The sequence below is a fragment of the Xyrauchen texanus genome, chromosome 6 (assembly GCF_025860055.1).
Source record: "Xyrauchen texanus isolate HMW12.3.18 chromosome 6, RBS_HiC_50CHRs, whole genome shotgun sequence".
NCBI classification, from domain to species: domain Eukaryota; kingdom Metazoa; phylum Chordata; class Actinopteri; order Cypriniformes; family Catostomidae; genus Xyrauchen; species Xyrauchen texanus.
In genome coordinates this window covers 16649728-16674306 of record NC_068281.1, presented here as the reverse complement: position 1 = coordinate 16674306, position 24579 = coordinate 16649728, and the positions used below count along the sequence as shown (strand labels likewise).

Below are 24579 nucleotides of genomic sequence, written 5' to 3'. Positions count from 1 at the left end.
TGTGCTACTTTTTAGTACTACATTAGTGCAAAATTTGAGTTTAGGAAATATAAATGTTGTTGTGTTTTCATCAGCTGATGGGATATGTCTAATGTTAGAGCAAGTATGAAGAACAATGCCCTCCCTCAACCTGCCAAATAATCAGACTCCTTGTTCTCATGGAAAACACCAAACACAGCAAATCTCTTTATCTCCATCCACCACACCACATTTAGGACAGCTTGGTTAATGGCTAATTGTGTTTCATGACCATATACCACCATTTAGATGTTCACACATCTGTAAACCTTTCAGATTTGTTTAGATAATACAGGACATATTATCTCAGGCCCTGCAAACCAGCCAGACTGGGGCCTGAGGCTCCATTTGCTTGGTTGAATGAATGAATACTTCTTCCTTTGTTTAAACAGAACTGTTACTCGATTTTTGTCACCTCTAAACATCCCCAAAAGTGCCCAGAGGTATGCTAAAAGGTGTGAATGTTTAGTATGGCCAGTGGCAAAATGCTCCACCTTTTTCCTCCCCCAAGCCCAGGAATGTCAAAACTGAATGGAATGCCTGATTGCAAAGATGTGGATCTCATCTTTGAAACGTATGAATGGGCCAAACTCCCCCAAAAATGTGACTTCTGCATTAGTGTTTCATTTGAGTCTCATGATTATTCTGTGTTTGTTTTAAAAGGATTTAACTGGGGCCATGTGACAGTTGCATACCACCAAGATAAACCATGTTAATAGGATGTGATTTTCAGAGCTGGGCCTCTTTGGCATTGCCTTCTTTTCAAGGAGACTAGTTGGAGGTGTTTTGTTAGCTGAGACGGGCTCTCCATTTCAAAGGGCTTTTCAGTTTAGTCATCTCCTCCATAAAACTCTGCTTTACCTTTAGCACACAAATGAATGTGTTTGACACTTTTAAAGGCTACAACTTTGCCCTCTGCCTTGCCAAGCATGTATGCACAAGTCCCTGAAAACCAAGGCACTTTTTGAATACAGACATTCCTAACAAAGACATTGTTTTAGTGTTTGTGTGTTCTTATCCCTCGCTCTAATCAGGGTCCAGTAACTGTGTTTGAGGAGGAACTGCAGCATTCTGCTAATCAGCCATTGAAAACTCTAGTGGGAGAGACTCTTGTGAAATGCACACAAAAAATTCAAGGATGCAGGGGATCTCTTGCCTGATTTTTTTTTAATTTTTTTTTGTTTTTTTTTGTTTTTTAATCGTTTAGGGCTAATGTGTTCTCTTCTCAAGGTTTAGTCCCCCTTTTCCTGTCCACTCATGCACTACAGTAGATTTATGGAAAGGATTTGGCCTTTCCAGACAGCTGCTACTTTTCTTCACACACTTTGCCAGCCTTTTCTCGTGAAATTTAAGTGAGCGGTGCAACGTATTTGCAAAATTTAAATTACATGCTTCATTTCATTTTTGGCTGCAGTTTCCAAGTGAAATGTCCAGCGGGGGGTGCCAAAACCAAGTGAAATTAGGTTTTAATCAGATGAGGTTTTTAAGGTGAATTTTAGATGGAGGTTTTAATAAGTAAAACGTACCTCCCTAACCTGAAACTTTACCCTAAAACTAACCAATAGTGTCTGAAAAGATAAATGAGTTTAACAAAACAGGCATCCTTACCCTAACCAACACCTAACATTAACTGATAGTTTTTTGAAATGCAAATTCAAAATGTGTGAAATTTGCAAATTTACTGCAGCAACCATGCGATTTCACTTTTGTGTGCCTTTGGATGATATCATAACATGTATTTTCTTTGACAAAGCCATTGCCTAACTCCATGTATTTGCATGGCAGTTGTTTGTGGTAACAGTCTGTGCCCAACCAGGATGAATTGCTAATTTAGCCATTTCACACTGTCTTGCGTTCTTCCATTTAGTGACAAAACATTGATTCAACAAATGCACCTCTCCTCCATGGCCTTTCTGACCTTATCTTCAGCGTTTTATCTTTTTTCTGTCTCGTCTTTCATCCTAAACTGTCACTTGCTATCCCCTTTCTTTTGATCATTTACAGATGTTCTCTCCCTGTTTCTCTCCCTGTTTCTCTCTCTCTCTCTCTCTCTCTCTCTCTCTCTCTGTCTCTCTCTCTCTCTCTCTCTCTGTCTCTCTCTGTCTCTCTCTTTCTGCTTAACCCACCACACTGGTGTCACTGTTGTGTGGAAGCACATTCCAGTCAGTTCAGCCAGTTACCGTCCCACCTATACTCCTGCCCTTGTCACACAGTTCAAGCCATCAAAAATATTGATGTGGTTTTGTGAGAAAAATATTTACGATATATATTGATATATGGTTGTGTTGGCAGTCCTAGAGATGATTGCATAAGTCTGTCAGTGTGAGAGGAAGGCAGATTGTTAAAGACAGAGGAAGTGGAAAAAAAGGTCATTATCTGATAGCTTCAAAGCTGTGTTTAATATACAAAAATCTGGATGGTGGATATGCCGGAGGCATATTTTGATCTGAGCGGTACAGAAATGTACATTTTAGTTTTTCCATCATCTATCTTTTCATCTTTTCCTCAACAGGGAGCCCCAATGTTTTTTTCATCAATACCCTTATTGTTCTGTAAGGAGTGGTGGAATTCCTCTTGGGCTTCTGCTCAGGGCAGTCCTGAACTTGAAGGGCTGAGTAAACCCATGCAGTACTGTCATTCATGAGTCACCAAACACATGTTAATCTTCAAGTTCTTACAGCTTCTATTTTATTGAATATACTGTACTGTGGGGTCTCAAAGGTCTGAAAATCTGAAATTCAAAATCTGATTTAAACCTGAAGTTTTAGGATTGTGAAAAACTTGAATGAATATGCAATGTTATGTCGTACAACACTGAACAACTCCTTTGTGTGAAAGCTTAGATTTCCTTGCTTTCATTGAAGCACACAAGATGCTCTTTGTAACATTCTCAAATCATGTTGGGATAACATGAATCATCAAGTTTTGCGCAAACTTAAGGAGTTCAAACCAGCTCTTGTGCATGTTGTCATTAAAGTAAAAGGGGACATACCAATTAAATAAGACATTCTGAAATTCATGCAAATTTTGTAGTAAAGTTTTCTCAAATTTGAATGATAATAATATGATTGGAAATGCTAAATAGAAGCATTTTCTATATTGGACTCAGTCTTTTGGATCCTAGTGTATTTCTAGATTAGAGGCTGATTGACATCTGCATTTGGCTGTACCAATAATTAGTAAGTGATTAGGTACAGAGGAATGTCCCATTAATTTGAATGTGAATTTTGAGTATAAAAGTACCCCTTCAGTGTGCCTCCATATGCGCCTAATTAGGTTGAGTTTGTGAAAAGCTTTAACTTCTGGAGTAGATCTCAATACACCAGTCAGATTTACACTAGCAATAGTTCAGAGAGAGTAAAACATGTCTAGAAACCCCTGCATTTTCTTCCATTTTGTTGTGCTTCGTTGATCTGTTTTTTTAATCCAAGGAAGTCTTCATGTAAAACACGCTTCCGAATGGGGTCAGGTGAACCCAAAATCAGCCTAATTATACAAGGCTAAAGTAATGAGGAATTTCCCATTTTAATGGTCGATTGTGAGGCTAAAACAATATCTTCAATATGAGCCTAATTAGGTAGAGTTTGTTAGAAGCTTTAGCTCCTGGAGTAGGCCTTAATACTTCAGTTAGCTTTACACCAGCATTATTTTAAGGCAGAGGAAGTGACTTTTAGATTATCTAACTGATAATTCCTATGGTCAAATAAAATTAGAATCTGACAATATTTCATATAAAACATAATTACAATAATGCACATATAATGATTTGTTTCATATTCACTGTTGTATTCAGTGTTGCACTAATTCATGTGTCTACCTGTGATAGTCTTGTAAGACATGTTACATGTTAAATGTTATGCACTGTGGTCTCAGGAGACACTTTGTTTCATTTCTTGCCCTGTACACATAAGGAAATGACAATAAAACCTAACTTGATCAATGCCTAATTTGAGATAGTAAGTAATAAACAGTCAATTAAGACCATTACAAGCTTTGCATTTAACACCGTTGAATCAGACTATGAATGTTTTCATCAGTGGGTTGAATTTATGTTCTAGGGCAGGGGTGGGGAACATCAGGCCTCAGGGCCGTATAAGGCCAGCGAGACCATTTTACCCGGCCCGCAAGACCATTTGAGATATAAGTTGAAAAGCAAAAAATGGCCTTGATTCAATTAACCTGAAAAAAAAAAAATTCCTTTCAAATAATTTTTTAAAATATATTTAAATGATAACAACACAAAATATTGTATAATAGACTGACGTTTTAGGGTTTTTGGTGTGTGAGCACATAACTGAATGCATACATTAATTTCAACCAACAATCAGAAATGGCAAGCAATTGTATAGCCTGTGGATAATTTAGTAAATACTCATGTGGCCCTTAATGGAAAAAAGGTTCCCCACCCCTGTTCTAGCGCTACATCCTAGTATGCTATGTAGCCTCCCTGCTGGCATGCACCCTAAGAAAGATGCACTATCTTCTTATTACCACAATTTTTCTCAGCTTCAGCGCACTCCTTTGGCTTGTTCCTTCACAGCTGCAGTCGATGACTGCTTAAGTCTGTGTAATGTCTCCTTTGTTGACCAAAAGGAAATAATTTATTGCCCAGAGGATGTGCAATATTGTCGGATCACGAGAACATTAGATTCCCAAGGTTGACATTTTTTGGCTGGCTCTATCTGTCATATTAGGATTTTTTTCTCAGCCCTGATAAAACATTGTTGAGTCTTGTTGAATTTATGGACTATATTTTTCATTGCCTTATAATGTTTAATTGCAATATTACTGTTGCCATTTAGTTTACTTTAGGGATCAAATAAAATAAAATCACTTTTATTGTCACATGACCAAATACACAAGTGCAACAGTAGGTGAAAGTCTTGTGTGCAGTTCTGAACAACATGGCAGTCATGACAGTGACGAGACATATACCAATTTACAATAAACAACAGATTTACACAACACAATTTACATATCAAATGTACACATAATTACACAACACAATAATAATATTCAATACACAGTAAACAATACACACAATTTAGAGTGCACATACAATAAAAATAAAAAGTGTGTGTATGCATGTATGTGTGTGTGTGTGTGTGTGTGTATATATATATATATATATATATATATATATATATATATATATATATATATATATATATAAAATATATATGCCATAGTTCTATTGTGGAGAATAGAACCCTAAACCAACTTTTTTAGTTAATGATCTGTAAGCATGGGGCTTTATTAGTACTGGTCATTGATTCAAGTAATTTTTTTGACATTTGTGTATAAAGTGTTTTAATTCTGCAATATATGGTGTAAAAACGTCTGAGTGCTGCCCTCTTCAGGTTGAACGGTGGCTACTGCAGTTGAATTTTCCTATTGGCTGTTGCGGTACTTCGTGACGTAAGCGGTGACAGCTGACGTAAGCAGGTTCCAGCTCACCACGCCAGATTCATGTACATGTCGTCTTGCGACTGTGTGAGGAATAATAATGACATAGTCTGACAGCAGCTGTCAATTAATCCGTCACTACGAGTCTCAGGTGCGATGTCCTGGAGGGGAGGGAAGCTCACCTCCGATCATGTTTCTGGCAGTTCGCACCACCCTTTGCAGGTCTTTGCGGTTGTGGGCGGCACATAATTATTCAGATGATTAAACATTTAAAAAATATCTTTCCAAGCAATTTCAGTAGACAAAAAAACTTGAGAAAACATGAGTTTATTTGTGATCTGGGAGTTTTATTCAGTGCACCGATACATGAATCGGTACGACTCCAATACTGACATTTTAAGACAAATCTTGTATCGGTCCAACGAGCCCGATCCAAATCCGATACTGTGTGTTAGTCATGTTCGTTACTGTCAAGCTCCAAAAATGGTATAAAAGATGCCATTAAAGTAGTGCATTTGAATCAACGACATGCGATTTAGCTTTGTGAATCGCAAAATGCTGTGTTTAAAAAAGTAAACGTATAGTATGTGCAGCATATTAGCACTGTTATGATGACACACAAATTCAGGTCTATTTTTAGCCTTCACATCAGTGTGCAATATTTGAGCAGTACTCACAAACAACATCTCAGATGTAGATGCTCAATAGTTCGGTTCACTTATAATATGCATTTAGAACAGCACCGGAGGTGCATTTTACCAGAATTTGAATAAGAAGCAAATTAAAATACTGTGAACTTGCCTAGATAGAGACACACCTACCGGATTTCCGGAGAGTTTAGAATGTCAAAATAAAAGCCAGATAGTTTTAAAATTTAAAGCTCATGATTGAGTTAGTTGTATTTAAAATTCTAAAGGCCTATGATGATGATAATAATAATAATAACAATAATTATTTTTATTAGTATCATTGTCATTTTGTTTTGGGATCAGTTGAATGGGATACCAAAAATAGCTGTATGAATGAATAGCTGACTGATACCTTACAACTAAATTGAACAAAAAAAGAGATCATTTAAAGTCTAGATACAAGCTGAAAATATTTAGCAAAGAAAACTTATTTTCTTTTCTACTGGAGACTTTAATTTTGCTGCTACATTATTCAGTAAAGTAGTTAACAATAAAGTTTTTCTTAATATACTATACATTTTTATTGAAATTTTTCAAGGTTTTTGTTTCTTTACATATTAAAGAGTAGCCCCAATTAGTGTCACACAATAAGATAAAGATATTCTAAACTGATTATGCAAAAAAAAAACAAAAAAAAAACAGCCCTGTTATCAGATTGGGATCGGTATCGGCTGATACTAAGATTTCTGATATCGGATCGGAAGAGAAAAAGTGGTTTCAGTGCATCCCTTATTTACTCATTATTTTTATGGAAGAGTAACGATGGTTAACTAGTTGACTAGCCATCAAATAACTGTCTAGTCGATTAGTGAGGCTTGTTGGTTTTAGATAGGGACGCACCGAAATTAAAATTCTGGGCCGAAACCGAAAATCCAGGATGCACTTGGCCGGAAACCGAAACTGAAATTTATTTATTTATTTATTATTATTATTTTTTTTTTACCTATTTAAGAAAAAAAAAATTATAATTGTGTGTATAATTGTATTAATATTATACTTTTTCATTAATTTCATGAATTTAATGAATCTGAATTGAAAAACTACAAACCAATAAAATAAATCACACTTTTATTGAAAGTAACACACCAATATTGGACAAAAAATATATTAAAACATTATTAAATATTATTCTTCATTCAATTCTGTAAAAACAACAGTGCAAAACAGCAGTAATTGAACTCAACCTCAACTGTAAACGACAGATGTATCCTCAAGTGAAGAACAAGTGTAATGTTATTGCTATACACATCATATTGGACCGATTTCTATTTAAGTACAAGTGACAGGTTTCTCTTCAAAACAAAAGTTGCTAAACTTTCTGACAGTCTCTCCTATCAGAAAGCTCATCAAGAACATGAGATGCTGCACTGAACAGTCTCTCACTCTCTGTGCTAGTGCTTGGGCAGATAAATACCTGTGCGAAATCCGTGCAAGCAAAGGAAATCGGTCTTTGTTTATGCGACAGGTAGTCAAGGGGATTGTCGCTTCTGGCGTAGTTCAGCTAGATACGCCTCAAGTTGTGTTGTAGCTGCGCTAGTTGTGATACTTTCCTGTAGAATCTCTTGCTGTACTCTGTGTGTGTGTGTGTGTGTGTGTGTGTGTGTGTGTGTGTGTGTATATATATATATATATATATCTTGAAAGTTCTGCTGAACAAACACTGCAGATCGCAAATGTGATGTCCTTATCAGAAACTTTGAAGAATTTGACATGATCACACCACTGACATGATCGGCCTTTGTTTGGTAGCGCCGTGATAAGGGCTAGATCGATCCAGAGTGAAATCTGAGCACTGAGGGGCGGGGCGAGGAGGTATATATTTTCGGCGGCCGAAATTTCGGTGCATCCCTAGTTTTAGATTTTGTTTTTCTTGTATCATTTTTAGGTTTGATATTTTCAGTGGTGGTAATAATGTAATTTTAGCATGCTGACAGCGTGCTGTGCTTTAGCTGTTAAACAATGTTTGCACTATCTTTTGGAGAAGTTAAGTCTTTAAATTCTTTCTTTTTAAAGCATCATCGCTAATGGCATACACAACACATGCTAATGGCATACACATGCAGGCGGACATCTTTGACTGTTGCATTGCAACGTTTTAGCATTTTTCTGTGTTAAAAGAATATTCCAGATTCAATACAAGTTGAGTTCAATCAACAGAATTTGTGGCATAATATTGATTACCACAAAAATTATGTAATATAATGCGATGTCAACAAACCCTAAAGCGATTTATAAAAATTCAGATTTAAACAACTTTACAGCTTAACACGTGTTAGTGCTTTTATTTTCTCTGTTGCCTATGAGCATATGGATGTACTATAATTACTGTATATTTTATTCGTGATTTATCGTGCATGTTTTTGCAAGTGGTTATAGTTTTATCTTGTGTAAAGCACTTTGGTCAATGTATTTATTTTAAAATGTGCTATTAAAATAAACTTGATTGATTTTATGCAATTATAAGCTTCACACTTCTGTAAACCCCCCCAAAATTGGGCCCATTCCCTTCCAATGTAAGTGCCTTATTGTAACCTCGATTTTGCTTTTTTTAAAGAAAAGGAGGGACGATTCAATTATTTTTGTGGTTATCAACATTATGCCACAAATGCCATCGTTTGAGCTTAACTTGTATTGAACCCGGAATATTCAAAACCCACAAGCCATGGATGACTGCGGAGGTGCGTGCGCTGCTGAGGACCCGAGACTCCGCCTTCAGAGCAGGCGACAAGGCTGCCCTAAGAACAAACTGTCCCGGGCCATCAGAGAGGCAAAGCGCGCACACGCCCAGAGAATCCACAGTCACTTCCAGGACAGCGGCGACACGGCAGTGCATCCAGGCCATCACCAACTACAGGACAACATCAGTTGCCTATGACAAAGATGCCTCCCTTCCAGATGCACTGAACGACTTCTACGCTTGGTTTGAAGTAGTGCTGCACATTAATCGTGAGGTCAGCCTGTGCGATTATATGACAGCAGATGCTGCGATTTTATTAAATAAATAAGTGCATGTGTGGACGTCCATTCTCTCTGAGAGCTGTTTGCCCATTTTCTACACCGCTAATGATAAGATGACCAGACCAGTCAGTCTCAGTTTAGGGAGTGGCACGTGTGGTCATGTGAGTTTCCGGTGTGCAGCGTGGAATGCCGAGCAGGCCGACACTGAACTGGTGGTCAGAAAAAAGAACACCGATCTCAGCTTGGCGATATGTCTTTATTTCATCAATAATTAAAAATTCGAGACCGGGAGATTTGAAGTTCCGGCTGATGCACACTCTTAACACGGAGATGCTCGTCTCTAACCCCCGCTGTCTGCAGCTCGAGTGTCTGATAGAAACACTGTGCAGTCAGCGGTCAGAGCCACTTCAACCAGTCGTGGAAGAGACCCAATCTGAGCGGGAGTCAAGACTGGAAGATTTAAAGTTTCGCCGGCTGATGCACACTCTTAATGCGGAGACGCTCGTCTCTCACCCTCACTGTCTTCAACTTGCAACGTGTTGCATCATTAATGAGATAAACATAAGATCAATCTTATGTGAAAAATAACATGAAAATTACAACAACAATAAAGTGTGTATGTGTGTGTGTGTGTGTGTATATGTGTGTATATACACATATATATATATATATATATATATATATATATATGTATATACATATATATATATACATATATATATATATATATATATATATACATCCTGCTTAAATGTCCCTGTTTGTTTGGACAATCTTATTTTCTTGAAAATTGTAATGTTCTTATTTATTGTTCTATTTTATTTAGGTGTAATGTTGAAAAAAAATAACAAGTCCGCACGCAGTAATGCAAATATATTTAATTTTGAAAAAATATTTTAATTTGAAAACACTGTGCATTTATAATTGTTGTTGTTGCTAGTTTGTATGTTTTAGTTGAAAAATACACATTTCAGCATTATCAGTAATCTATTTGTGCATTTTCCTTGATAACCAAGCAAGTTGACTCATGATACTATTTGTTTATTATATCGCAATCGCATATCGAAATATTAACCTCAATAATCGCAAAAAAACATTTTCCCCAAATCGAGCAGCCCTAGTTTGAAGCACAGAAAGATGTGGTGGCGAGGAAGACCACCCCTCCTCCCAACAACCAGGTGCTCTGTCTTACCACGGGTGATGTGAGGAAAACTCTACGTAAAGTCAACCCACGGAAGGCTGCTGGACCAGACAACATTCCTGGCAGAGTACTCGGAGGATGTGCAGACCAGCTGGCAGATCTTCTTACCGACATCTTCAATATATCTCTGAGCAGTGCCGTCATTCCAACGTGCTTCGAGAGGCTCGTCATGAGGCACATTAAGACCCAGCTGCCCCACTCACTAGCCCCACTCACTAGCCCCACTCACTAGCCCCACTCACTAGCCCCACTCACTAGCCCCACTCACTAGCCCCACTCACTAGCCCCACTCACTAGACCCACTGCAGTTCACGTATTGTCCAAACCGTCAACAGATGACACCATTGCCACCACCCTCCATCTGGCCCTCACCCAACTAGATAAAAAGGACTCATACGTTTGAATGCTGTTTCATAGACTTCAGCTCAGCATTCAACACAATCATTCCTCAGCACCTGTTTGGAAGGCTGAACCTGCTGGGCCTTCTTCTCTGCAACTGGATCCTGGAATTCCTGACTGGGAGACCTCAGTCAGTCCGGATCGGGAACAGCATCTCCACCACCAACACACTGAGCACTGTGGCCCCTAGGGCTGTGTGCTCAGCCCACTGCTGTTCACTCTGCTGACTCACGACTGCGCAGCAATGCACAGCTTGAACCACATCATTAAGTTCACCGATGACACGACCGTGGTGGGTCTCATCAGCAAGAACGATGAGTCAGCATACAGAGAGGAGGTGCAGCGGCTAACGGACTGGTGTAGAGCCAACAACCTGTCTCTGAATGTGGACAAAACAAAAGAGATGGTTGTTGACTTTAGGAGAGCCCAGAGTGACCGCTCTCCAATGAACATTGACGGCTCCTCTGTGGAGATCATCAAGTGCACCAAATTCCCTGGTGTTTACCTGGCGGAGAACCTCACCTGGTCCCTCAACACCAGCTCTATTACCAAGAAAGCCCAGCAGCTTTCTTCGAAGGCTGAGGAAAGCACATCTCCCCCAAGCCATCAGACTCCTCAATACACAGAGACTGGTTTGACACACACACACACGTCCTGAGTTGCATTTTAATTATTGTCACTCTATACCTTGTTGCTACCTCAATAACTGCTATGTGCATAGAACACTCATCTCATAGTATGGTATGTTTACATTTGGCATTTTTAGAAACTGTCATCTTTTTGCACTACTGTGTACTGGTCGGCGCTGCACTGTTTCTCACTGTGCCTATTGTCCTGTTAATGTTTAGTAATTTATTGTACTGTCCCATACTTTTTGCACAGGTTTGCACGTGCACTTTATATAGGTATGTTATTTAGTCTGTGTAGTCTCATGTGGTTCTGTGTTTGTCCTATGTTATTTTATGTAGCACCATGGTCCTTGAGGAACATTGTCTCGTTTCACTGTGTACTGTACTAACTGTATATAGTTGAACGACAATAAAAACCACTTGACTTGACTTAAATATTCTTTTAAGTTAAAAATAGTTTGACTTTTTAGGCTAGGGTGTTAATTTTTTCATGTGCCATTCTGTTTTGCACACAGTCGAGTGTTCAGCCTTTCTAAGTATAGTCTTGATCCTATACGAGCCTATACGGATACATTCGATGCATGCACACTACAACTGCTTTATGAAACTCCAAGCACAGTTAATGTCAGAGGCATGCGCTGATTAATTGCCAAGATGCGAACTGTCTGCGTGCCTAAATGTATGTTGAACACAGATGGTCTGTGCGTACATTTGCGTTGTGGGGCTATGCGTAAAAGCTATACTTTTGACATTTAGAAACCTGTCTAGAAACCTTTGTCTATCCATTTTTACATGTAAAAATGTCTTTATTTAAAGCCTCCTAAAAACACACTTCCGATAGGGGTCTGGTGAACCCGAAATCAGCATAATTATACAAGGCTTCCTTAAGACTGGTTAGTCAACTTGATTTTCAGTCAACCCATCAACTAGTCAGTTTTGAAAATATGTAGTGTTGCACAATTATATTACCCCCATGTTGTTCACAGATGTTTAAAACAGGGCTTTACTTTAATTCTCTTCTAGTATGCTAGAGGCAGAGTTTTATACCACAGGCATGTAGACCCCAAAATCACACCCAGACTCAAATGGCTCTGTGACAAAGACACGATGTCATCAAGTCTAAGTTCAAAGACCGTCCAGTGCCTTGGTCCCCACATGGCCTGACCCTTTCCTCTTCATCTATGCCCTGGCTTCAGTCATGCCTTTGAGCTCCAGCAATACTCCAGTGAGTACTATGTGTCAGTGATCAACTGCTCTTTGTCTGTTCTCCTGAAGCACTCGCCGCCATGATGGCTACGTGAAGGGGCTTTTTGTTTTCCTCTCAGTCAGATTCTGGCTCCATTCTTCACGGACTCACCAACAGATTTGGTTTGTCTTGTTTTGCAAGGATGCTGGGGAGACATCAGAGATGAGACATCAATGGTGGCACACTGTTCGCAGCAGCACAGGATGTGTTCTTCCTTTCAAAAACAGATAGATGGAGTGCAGCTCAGTGGAACAGAATGAAGAAGTCTTGAGACTGTTTTTACTAAAAAAGCAGTTCAACCTTATATAACGGCCAAAGACATCCATATGACTAAAAACATCCCGCAAATTCCCATTCATTGTTGGAGCGTTGGCTTAGTAGCCACATGTTCTGATACCTTGAATGCGACTAAGTTCAACCCATTTAAGAATTCTGTTCCCTCATCTTCTCTCCACCATTAATGCTTTTACATGTAGCAGAAGTATTAACACTGACGGTACACTGAAGTTTGCATTTTTTTTTTTGCAAATCAGGCCCATATTTTGGCATTTAACAAGAGTGGTACTTATTGCATCCCTTCTCTTATATTCGTTTCAGTCGGCAGCCAAGGCTGTTCATTTCTGGCCACAATAGTGGGTCTGACTAGGGGAGGTGGTTTGATCAGAGACCTGTGTGGTCCTTTTTTCTTAAATTATGATACCATATTTTAAAGGTTGTGACAACGTACACGCTGATGCAACATTTTCTTAAACCACTTGATCAGCCCTGTGTATTAATGATCTACAGCTAGACTCAGAATCCATCATGGCGGACAAAATTAATTGCAAATGAAGGTTTTAAATCACAGGTTAAAAGAATAATCTATGATTTGTTAAACCGTATTTAAAATTAAGTGGTGTAACAACTCAAATTTAAATATAACTTGGATCAACAAACCCTGGATTAGTTCTAAACTCTACTTGATTTAATCTTTATTGGTGCAACCCACCCAAAGTCTTCTACAAAGACTCAAATGATTATTATTATTATTATTATTATTATTATTATACCAGTTATTTTCCATGGCAACATGGAATGTAAACAAAAGTTAGCCTAGGGGTGTGCTGTCTTGGATTTTGGTTTTAAATTAGACTGATCAAAATTTTTATGCAACTGACTGAAAAATTAAGACCAACATTTTAGATGACTAACTAGTAAGACTAGTCTAAAACAGTTTATGCAACCGACCCATGATCTGAAAACATCTGGTTAAGGGCTATGAGTCAGACTGTTGTTTCAGTTCCAGCAATACATGTAAACAGAGCCGGACTGGGACACAATCAGGCCGGGAAATCCTACACCCATCCAGGCCATCCTATGCATCCAAATAAAATTTAGAAACACCGACAACCTTGTTTTTTTTTTTCCCTCTAAATTACATTTATTTCACAGTATGACCATAACTTAAAAACATAAACAACCAACCTAGAAGTAAAGCAGTCCTAATATCAAATGGGTCTGCACATAACATCCTGTGCACTGCAATTACAACTGCAATAAATAATGTTATTTACATTTATGCATTTGGCAGACGCTTTTATCCAAAGCGACTTACAGTGCACTTATTACAGGGACAATCCCCCTGGAGCAACCTGGAGTTAAGTGGCTTGCTTAAGGACACAATGGTGGTGACTGTGGGGATCGAACCAGCGACATTCTGGTTACCAGATTACCAGTTATGTGCTTAGACCACTACACCACCACCACTCTGTTATGAGATTGATGTTTTAAATAAATGTTTATACAAAACACCAATAGGTGGCGGCAAGTGACCGTCTTAATTAGTGAGTCATTCATACAAAAGATTCGTTCAAAACGCTGCGCTGCTGTAGCTTTCCTTTGGAACTATTTTAGTCGGTGAAATAGAACAAAAACAGTTAATATGGTTTGTGTCTAAAATGTAAGTAACTTAATAATAAATATTAACTACGCTACTTGTTTATTGAACAATATATTCAATGTAACATTTTCAATCGTGATAATATTCAGCAAAACGGCTCCCTTAGTTGTGTTATGTTAAACTAAATCATATGTTATAAATAAAAAAAACAACAATTATAATTTTTACCTCAGTACATTTCTTCTGTGAGTTTTCTGTGTGCACTCATTTGTTTTGATTTCTCCAAGAATGTAACGTTAGACGGGCGCTACCGCTTACATTTGCTAGCAGTGCAATACTAAGTTAACGAAGAAAAAAGTACAGTATTTACAGATGAAACTGACCTGCACTTGAAGCCCTGAACAGGTCAGTAATTTTGCAACATTTTGCTGCTGCTGCTTCTTGGGAGTGCTTTCTATTTTTTGTCCTTTCCCTCTCTGCTCCACCTGGCCGTTTTCTCTCCATCATCGGGTGCTGTTTGCATTTTCTGTTTAACCGTTTGTCTGAGGCGTAAAGTCGAATCGTATCCTTGCCAGTCTAACAGATTCATGATTTAATTTTTTTTATTGTTATTAATATTAATAATAATTTTATTGAATGACGAATTCAAAAATGATCACTGGTAAAGGTAGTAATATAAAATAATAATAAATTTTTTTTTTTTAAAAAACGCTGGCTGGCAGCAGGCCAACTTAGTCGCTAGGCCAGCGGGAATTGTCCCGGTGCTCCCGATGGCCAGTCCGGGCCTGCATGTAAAGTAACATTTGAAAGCCTCTAGACATCTATTGGATTAAACGGTTTCGGGAAAATACCTTTGACTCACTGTTGTGCTCTCTGACATGGTGTTGTGGAAAAGACAATGTGCATAAGGGTATTGTGTTATTTCATGATCATAACAATCACTGCTTTTTGTATTTTTTCCCAAGAATCTGTAAAGGGATTTAAACACCATTTTGTTTTCCTTGTTGTGTTGTGGTTTGTGTGTCATATTTTACTGCTTTGTGCGTCTGTGCTTAGTGGACTGCTACTTTATAGTTTATAATAGCCTATTAGTCATATGGAGTACTATTCTAGTACTTTTTGGAGCTTGAGAGTTGCTGTTCAAAATGTACTTACATTATGTGGAAAATGTAATTCAATGTAACTCAAAAAATCATGATGGTGACTTGATGACAGATTAAAGCTCTGTTCACATTGTTAGCGATTTTGTACTGGATGTGACAGGAGACCAGTGACCGTTGGCGCTAGACAGAGTGGTTGATGTTGTCATCAATTTCACTGTTCCATATAATATTTCTGTAACCACTTACATGGATATAATAAAATCATCATGATGTGTGTAAAACCATGCCAGAAATTGTCAGCATTCTGAGTGAGTTTGATAGATACACTGAAAGATCGATCTTTGTGTTGATATAATGCATTGAGTATTGCTGCTGTTTATAACACTTTCCCATTCCAGAATGCACATTTTTAGCATCAAGTAAACTGTATTCTTATGAAATTGGATAATATGCCAGAAATTGTCAAAATTGTGAGTGAGTTTAATTAATCTTGTTCATGATAGGATGCACTCTCCCCAGAAGAATGTTCATTATTAGAGGCAAAAACAAATGAGAATTATATATTAGTTTTACTGGCAATCTAGCTCATCGTGATCAGATTTTCTAAAGCTATGGCCAGTTGTTCAGCCAAACAATAACGTTAGTGCGACAGCAGTAGGAACACCCACTAGCAACAAGAAATACAGAGAATAGCAACATCTAGCAACTGTTTGAATGGGGCTTAAGCTGTGTCCTTCATGATGCAATATACACTATACACTTACAAGAGGTAATTTTGCACTCAGCCATGTAGAATTTTCAAAGTGTTGTACTGTCCCAAATGGAACACTATAAAGTTTTTTTTTTGACAACTCCGAAGCACTCGCTGTTTTTTAACTGTTGGAAATTGTGTTCAGTTTTTATTCAAACTCAGTTTGACACTTATATCTTGAATAATGTTCATAGTCACACAGTGTTGTGGTCATTATAAAGCATTCAACTCATATTTGTAATGTGCTGTCTTCACAGAAGTTTAGCTTTTAATAACATTACAATTGTCAGGACAGCATTGCAGCCGCATAACTCCACCCCTTTTGCAATGTAAAGTGAGACGCAACTATTGAGTGCATATAGTGACCAACAATCCACACTCTATTTTTTCAGTTTATCTACCGGGTTCTCATAATTCACTTACTTTTGTTAACATACTACTCGCACTACTTGCACTTCAAAACGGCGTAGAAATATTGCTGAAGTGTGCGATTTGGGACACACCTTTAATTTTTGACAAACCATCCCTTGAAATTTTTTATTCACCCCTGAGTTTTTAGAAACTTCTTTGAGCACCAAATGAGGCTTTTTCCAACTCGTTCATGGAGTTATGTGAGTAGAAAGCCCACACTCTATGGTAAAAATGTCTCCCACCTCAGTTGAACTTTGACCTTGACAGCTTGTTGTTTGCAGGGGTCTCCTAAAAGTCATCAAGTTCATTTTCATGGCAACAGCCATAATGCAAAGACTGGTGCAAGGAACATGCCTTTTTATTATTGCTTTAAAAATGTCTGCAGCTTTAGCTGTAGGTTAACTTCTTGTTGCAATCTCTAGGTCTATTTACTTCACACACAGTTGTCCCTCTTTTTATTTTTTGCGGATTTGTTTGGAGAGCAAATTATTTGTTAAGCAAACATTGGTGTCCCTGTGACCCTGCTGAAAGATGGTGTAATTTTCTTCACATTAAATGTCTCTCCATACCATTTCCATTTAGCCCCTGGTTACAGTATCTAGTTCATCCTCCCAACACACATGCCTTGCACAGACATGTAAAAATATGTTTTTACACGCTCTGCAAAATTGCTGGAGGACCTTGAAAGCTGCTTAAATCCAGACTAGTAAAAAAACTAAGCTCCTTGTAAAAAATACTTGGAGGTTTTGTGTGATCATTCTCTTGTTTTTATTTTACAACACAATGTTTTATTGCATGTTGCACATTAAAAAAGTAGAAGGAAGAATTTTCAGGCTTGTTGATGCAGAAATAAATTTGGATGATTTTATTGTGGTTAGGGTTGCAGCGTTATACCGGTTTCACAGTATACCACCGGATAAAAATTGACGGTTATCATACCATGTTCATTTGCTTATCTACGGTATTAAGAAAAAATGCAGCTAGACGGAGTATCACACCTGCTCATCTCCTTTCCTCCTCGTCTGCTTCGTCAGACTCGTCAACTTGCCCCACACACACATGCAGCAGAGAAAATGTCAGAGAGAGGCGAGGTGAGGGGGGTTTGACATAAGTGTGTGTGTGTGTGTGTGTGTGTGTGTGTGTGTGTGTGTGTGTGTGTGTGTGTGTGAGAGAGTTAAAGCAGTGTTTCTCAACTGGTGGGTCGCAGGTCTATTCAGACTGGGTTTTTTCATAAATACTATAATTTGTTATGATTATTCTTATTCTTATTTAAGACTAGCTACACTGAATTAACCATAGTAATGAGGAGCCTTTCCTCCAGTGTAATATGTATGTTCTGTTTGAAATTAGGAAACAAACAGGATATTAATGGGCTCATGTGTAAATATGCGCTTCAATTTTTAAAAGGGGGGAGAGAAAACTTCCAAAAATAATGTCACTTGATGCATCTCCTTGTACTATGGTGGGTCGCCACTTGATTTCCAATGTAAAATCTGAGTCCTGAAGCAAAACCAGTTGAGAACTACTGAGTTAAAGGTTTCAGACAGGAGCAGTCTGGCTACACTGTCACACACCTAGAGTATATGTTAATTGTTAATAATCATAGGACATTACTTTAAAAGCTCACACAGCTGAAGTTAATTTAACATGCTTTAGTTATATAACATGTTATAGTTACGTGCTATTTTTTTTTAATCATGTTTATAATTCAGTTTATCGTTATAATTATAATTCTGTTAGCTTTCTTATTTATTCTATTTATTTATTTTATTTTATTTTATTTTATTTTATTTTATTTTTATTTTTTTTACACAAAAATTAAAAAAAAAAAATAAAAAAGGGTGCAAGTTTCAATTATTATAAAGCATTTGTTCAACCAAAAAAAAAACCTTCTGTTTTCACTCATTTAAGGGTCATTGTAACTGTTAATAATAATCTGGTAATACCGTATACCGTGATATCTTAATATTTTCTGAGACTGTTATCATACCGTGAAAATCTCATACCGTTGCAACCCTAATTGAGATTGTTGCCAAGGATGTATTCTGCATTGCGGTGGAGAGGACCATCCATCCATCCATCCATCGTCAACCGCTTATCCTGTGTACAGGGTCACGGGGGGCTGGAGCCTATCCCAGCTAACATTGGGCGAAAGGCGGGGACACCCTGGACAGGTCGCCAGTGTGGAGAGGACCATGATTAAGCTAAATATTAAAGGAATAGTTCACCAAAAAAATGTATTCTCTTATTTACAGGCAGTGACTGTAAATTTGGCATCTCCCATTTTACTTAATCCACTGCTCTCTATTTTTTTCTTCTTCTGGAAAGTCATTAAAACATAATAGTGGATTTTTTTCTTTTGCTCTTGGAATAAATGGGTAAGTGAAAATAATATTTGCTGTGATCTCCCATTCACTCCATTCACCGCTGTCGAAGTTTACCCTGCAAAAGTTTTCTTCTGTGTTCCAAAACCCAGAGTGTGAAAAAGGTCAATAAAACTCTACGTTTGAATATCTTCAATGAAAACTGATTAATAACAGCTACGCTGCAATGCACAACCTCGTTAAGGTGTTGCGGGTGATTGAGTCATAAATTTCCCAATGTTCAGTGGATCAGTACCCTTACCAGTGCCCGAATTCATGTTCACGATATACTGATTACTAAATAGGGAGCTGATTGAGACACAGGGTGCGTTTTCTTTGGCAGTGTGGACCAGCACTGTCTCCCTCTATGTTGCAGGAGGACTTGTTAGCGATTGGGGCCAGGTTTGTGTGCAGATGCAGAGGGAGAGTGGGGGTTCACTTTTTTTTGGAGTGAATTATCTCTTTAAGAATCAGTCAATGAAAACTCCATATTGACTGACCGCTATTATTAGGGACATTAAATGTCTATGGTGGTTACAGCGTACATTTTTTGCATAGTAGGAGTTGAACAGAACAATGAATATTTTATAGGCCAAGAATTTGCAGATCTTATCAGGCAGGAAGGAGCTGATGTATTTTGAGTAGAACAAGGTTATGTTTGTGTTGCGTTACACCAGCTTAATATTATATCAGTTTTTCTGTGCAATCTTTCAGAGTTCTGAAAATACTTAATTATATAAAAGTAGATGTTTAACCAGTAACCGATAAATCGGCACCAGAGGGCTCTTAAAGCCTCTAATGGACTGGCTCAGGATAGTCACTAGTGAAGGACTTAATTAAACGTAAACATAGACATAGGTACATATAAATTCTTCTTACTGACTTTTTCCAGTCCTTGGATCCAACTTTTTCTGCAAGTTGGGCATAATACAGCAGACGTGTTAAGAAAACAGAGCTCTTTCTATTATATTCTCTGTACAATATAGAGCATTCCTCACTGCTCTTCTCTACGGCTTGTATTTTTATGCAGTAGATATGTTCTGCATATCCTAGTTTTATAATATGATCGTATGCCTATCTGTGACTTTCTGATGCTATGCCTGGGGCATTACATCTCTGCTATTTCAGATTGGCTGGAGAGAACCTTCTCTTTATTTAAAGTCAAGTTAATGTTATTTCCTATCTTGATTATTATAACTTCCTTCTGATCCTATTGATCCGTCGATCTCCATTTTAACAATTAAGATAAGACTGCGGTGTTCAGTGCTCAATGTTGTCTTTTCTTGTTTTTAGGCAAGGCCTTTGACATCACCTATGTGCGACTGAAGTTCCACACCAGCCGTCCTGAGAGTTTTGTCATCTATAAGCGCACTAGTGAGGATGGGCCCTGGATTCCCTACCAGTACTACAGTGGCTCCTGCGAAAAGACCTACAACAAGATGAATCGTGGCTTCATCCGCACAGGAGAGGACGAGCAGCAGGCACTGTGCACGGACGAGTTCAGCGACATCTCGCCCCTCACCGGAGGGAACGTGGCCTTTTCTACACTCGAGGGTCGACCCAGTGCATATAATTTCGATAACAGTCCTGTACTACAGGTAATGAGAGTCTCCGCTCTTTCTGTCGCTGTCCCTTGATCACTGTAACTCACTCATGCAGTCACATATAAGTACTTTATTGACCACCTCTTAATTGAGATAAGAGTTATTAAGAATAAAAAAAACTCTTGTTTACAGATGTGTGGTTGTGCAGTAATGTTGACTGATGATTAATGAGCAACATTTTTAAAACAAACTATATGTGAAGTATTGGCAAAGCATTTGCCAAATTGTAATTTTCAGTTTAAGTTTCACACCTCAAGTGTAAGTTTATACACTGACAGCATTTCTGCTGCATAACGGGACTGTAGATCTGTGCAGAAAATAAATATATTTTTCCTTACATAATGGCCATATACATTTTTTATTGGGAATGGCCCATTATTACAATTACAACAAACTTTACTGTTGTGAAATCTAATTTTACGTGGGGGGTGGGATTACATTTATGTTCACTTTTATTATCAAATGGTACCAACTGGGAACCAAAGCCCCAAAGTGTAGACTATAAATTGTTTAATAATCTGGAACATGAATCAAACCCAACAGACTACCCAGGAACGTAATAAGGAATATTCCTACCATCTGAGCAATTCAAATTTGAAGCACCACCTGTTTTCAGCAGGGGGGCAGAAAGAGAATCTGCAGCTGTTTAGGCAATGTGCAGCTGTACAGAAAACAAATCACAGCAGACAGCACAACACATTTCAAATACAGGGATCTCAAAAAATACAGGGATCTCAAAACATTTTCTACATTTCAAACAATGTTTAAGTTGACACAGCGACCTAAAAATCAGTTTATGATGCAAATGCTCCAAGATGCATGAGTACATTGGCACAGCCTTAGAATGCCCTAAAAATAAATCTGTGTAAAGCATTTTTTGTTTTACATTATTCTGAATTATTCTATTTATAATACATATTCTATTTATAATTATTTAAATATAACTTATTATTATAGCTAATTACTTTCTCAGCAAATATTTATAAATGCAATTGAGTTGATCAATTAATCGGCATATCATTTAAATAATTTGATTACATTTTTTAATCGATTATTTAATGTTGTTGTGATTTCTTTTGCTGAGTTCAGTGCTCTACATAAATCAAAAATAGGCTAAGCAAAACTCTATCTGTAGCTACGCTGCTTACATTTTAATTGTAAATGAGTGCTGGAATAAATACTAGAGGTCGACCGATTAATCGGCCGGCCAATTAATCGGCCGATTTTTTTGCATTTTTTACATAATCGGCATCGGCCAATATCCACGCATTTCAAGCCGATTATTAGGCGGGCGCATCTGTGGGCAGCCTAGTGTTGTTGTGGAACACGTGTTCGACGCACGCTGCCCCTAGAGTCATTTTCCAGCAGAGTGAGCAGACCTCAAGGAAGGAGCTAAGTTCCTTGGAGAAAACAGTAAGGATTAAATTTGTATAACTTCTTTAGATTTAATTAAAAACTTTTGATATGTTACTGCCAACTTCAAGAAAAAACGTGACAAACGCGATAGTTGACATGACGTTGGGCTACTTTGGATATTGATAGCGTAGTTGAAGTTGCATTATCACAGCAGAAGGGTTGCTATCATGTCACAATAAGTAAGCAAGAATTTTGCAATTACAGACAGTGAATCTGACACTTTTATTTGTTCTGTTTGTGTGTCTTATATTTGAGAGGGTTGTCACTCAATGCAGATAAATAAGTAATAAAAATATACCAACGCAGTATAGGCTATTGAAGGACTGGCTTTGGTAAGCTCGGACGTTATCGGTTCTGCTGTCGGTACTGGAGAAATTAAGAAAATACATTCTTTATTGCTATAAAGAGAAAGTTATTTTATCTCGCCAGCCATTTCTATGTATAATAATAATATGAAACCATTTGTCTGTGATGCAATTTAGCTATTCGCAGTGAGAGAGATCTGCCATTTCCAGACTAAAGGGAATGTGTTAATGTGTGGCGATCTAAATGCCAGAACTGGAAATGAACCAGACTTTGTCAACACACAGGGAGACAAATATATCACAAACACCAGCCACACTCTGCCCTCATACCACCTAAGAAACAATTATGACAAATTAACAAACAAAAGTGGGAAAAGCCTACTAGAGCTCTGTCGATCACTGGGCCTGTATATAGTGAACGGCCGTATACGGGGAGACTCTTTTGGTTGTTACACTTTTAATTCCTTCTTGGGCAACAGTACTGTGGATTACTTCGTTACAGACATCGACCCAGTGCATCTCAGGGCATTCACAGTCAGTCCTCAAACACCTCTGTCAGACCACTGTAAAATTACACTATATTTAAGACGAACTCATAGCAATGAATCACACAGACAGCCCTCTGATTTACTGAAGCTGCAACCACCCAATAAGTGGACAAATAACAGCACAGAAAATTATCAAAATGCAATAGAAAGTCAAACGATCAAATTATTATTGGACAAATTCATAATGAACACATATTCACAAAATAAATTAGGCATAAATCTGGCACTTAGCGACATTACCAAAATATTCCACCAATCAGCATCCAAGTCAAGTGGTTTTTATTGTCGTTTCAACCATATACAGTTAGTACAGTACACAGCAAAACGAGACAACGTTCCTCCAGGACCATGGTGCTACATAAAAACAACAAAGGACCAACATAGGACCACATGAGACTACACAACGAAATAAAATACCTATATAAACTACCTATATATACCTATATAAAGTGCACGTGCAAACATGTGCAAAAAGTACAGGACAGTACAACAAATTACTGACAATGAACAGGACAATAGACAGTGCAGCCGACCAGTACTCAGTAGTGTAAAAAGATGACAGTTTCTAAAAATGTAAACATAACATACTATGAGATAATGTTCTATGCACATAGCAGTTATTGAGGTAGCAGACAGTTATAAAGTGACAGTTATTAAAGTGCAACTCAGGACACGTGTGTGTCAAACCAGTCTCTGAGTATTGAGAAGTCTGATGGCTTGGGGAAGAAGCTGTTACACAGTCTGGCCGTGAGGGCCCGAATGCTTCGGTACCTCTTGCCAGACGGGAGGAGGGTAAAGAGTTTGTGTGAGGGGTGTGTGGGGTCGTCCACAATGCTGGTTGCTTTGCGGATACAGTGTTTTTTGTAAATGTCTTTGATGGAGGGAAGAGAGACCCCAATGATCTTCTCAGCTGTCCTCACTATCCTCTGCAGGGCTTTGCGGTCCGAAACGGTGCAAGTCCCAAACCAGGCAGTGATGCAGCTGCTCAGGATGCTCTCAATAGTCCCTCTATAGAATGTAGTGAGGATGGGGGTTGGGAGATGTGCTTTCCTCAGCCTTCGAAGAAAGTAGAGACGCTGCTGGGCTTTCTTGGTGATAGAGCTGGTGTGCAATCCATGTGCAATTTGAAAAAGAAATCATCAAAAAGCAAACCAAAAAACACCAAAGAAATGTGGTTTGACAGTGAGTGCAAAAATATCCGAACAACAGTACGAAATCTTTCAAATCAAAAACACAGAGATCCTGACAATGAAGAACTCCGCCATCAAGATCACGAAGCCCTTAGACTGTACAAACAAACTCTAAGAGTAAAAAAGGAAGAACACACAGAACAATTATTTCAAGAAATGGAGGAGTCAATAAACACCAGTAACTTCTGGAACAATTGGAACTCTCTCTATAGGCCACAACAGGAAGAACTGGCCATTCAAAACGGGAACATATGGAGGACACACTTTGAAAATCTGTACAAAACAACTGAAACAAATCCTGCTCAAAATGAATTCAAAACCAAATTAGAAATCCTGAAAGAAAAAATTAAAGACAATCAGAACCCCCTGGATTTCCCAATCACAGTAAATGAGCTTACAGATAGACTGCATGCTTTAAAACCCAACAAGGCATGTGGCATTGATGGAATATTGAACGAAATGA

General features: G+C 38.1%; 1 protein-coding gene across 1 annotated transcript in view; it reads left to right on the top strand.

Annotated features, from left to right (window-relative positions):
- lamc1 (laminin, gamma 1) overlaps positions 1 to 24579 on the top strand; it is a 114332-nt gene that overhangs the window by 40867 nt on the left and 48886 nt on the right. Inside the window, exon 2 of the mRNA XM_052128526.1 lies at positions 20347 to 20651. Coding sequence (XP_051984486.1) covers positions 20347 to 20651 — 305 coding nt within the window. The remainder of the gene's footprint in view (positions 1 to 20346; positions 20652 to 24579) is intronic.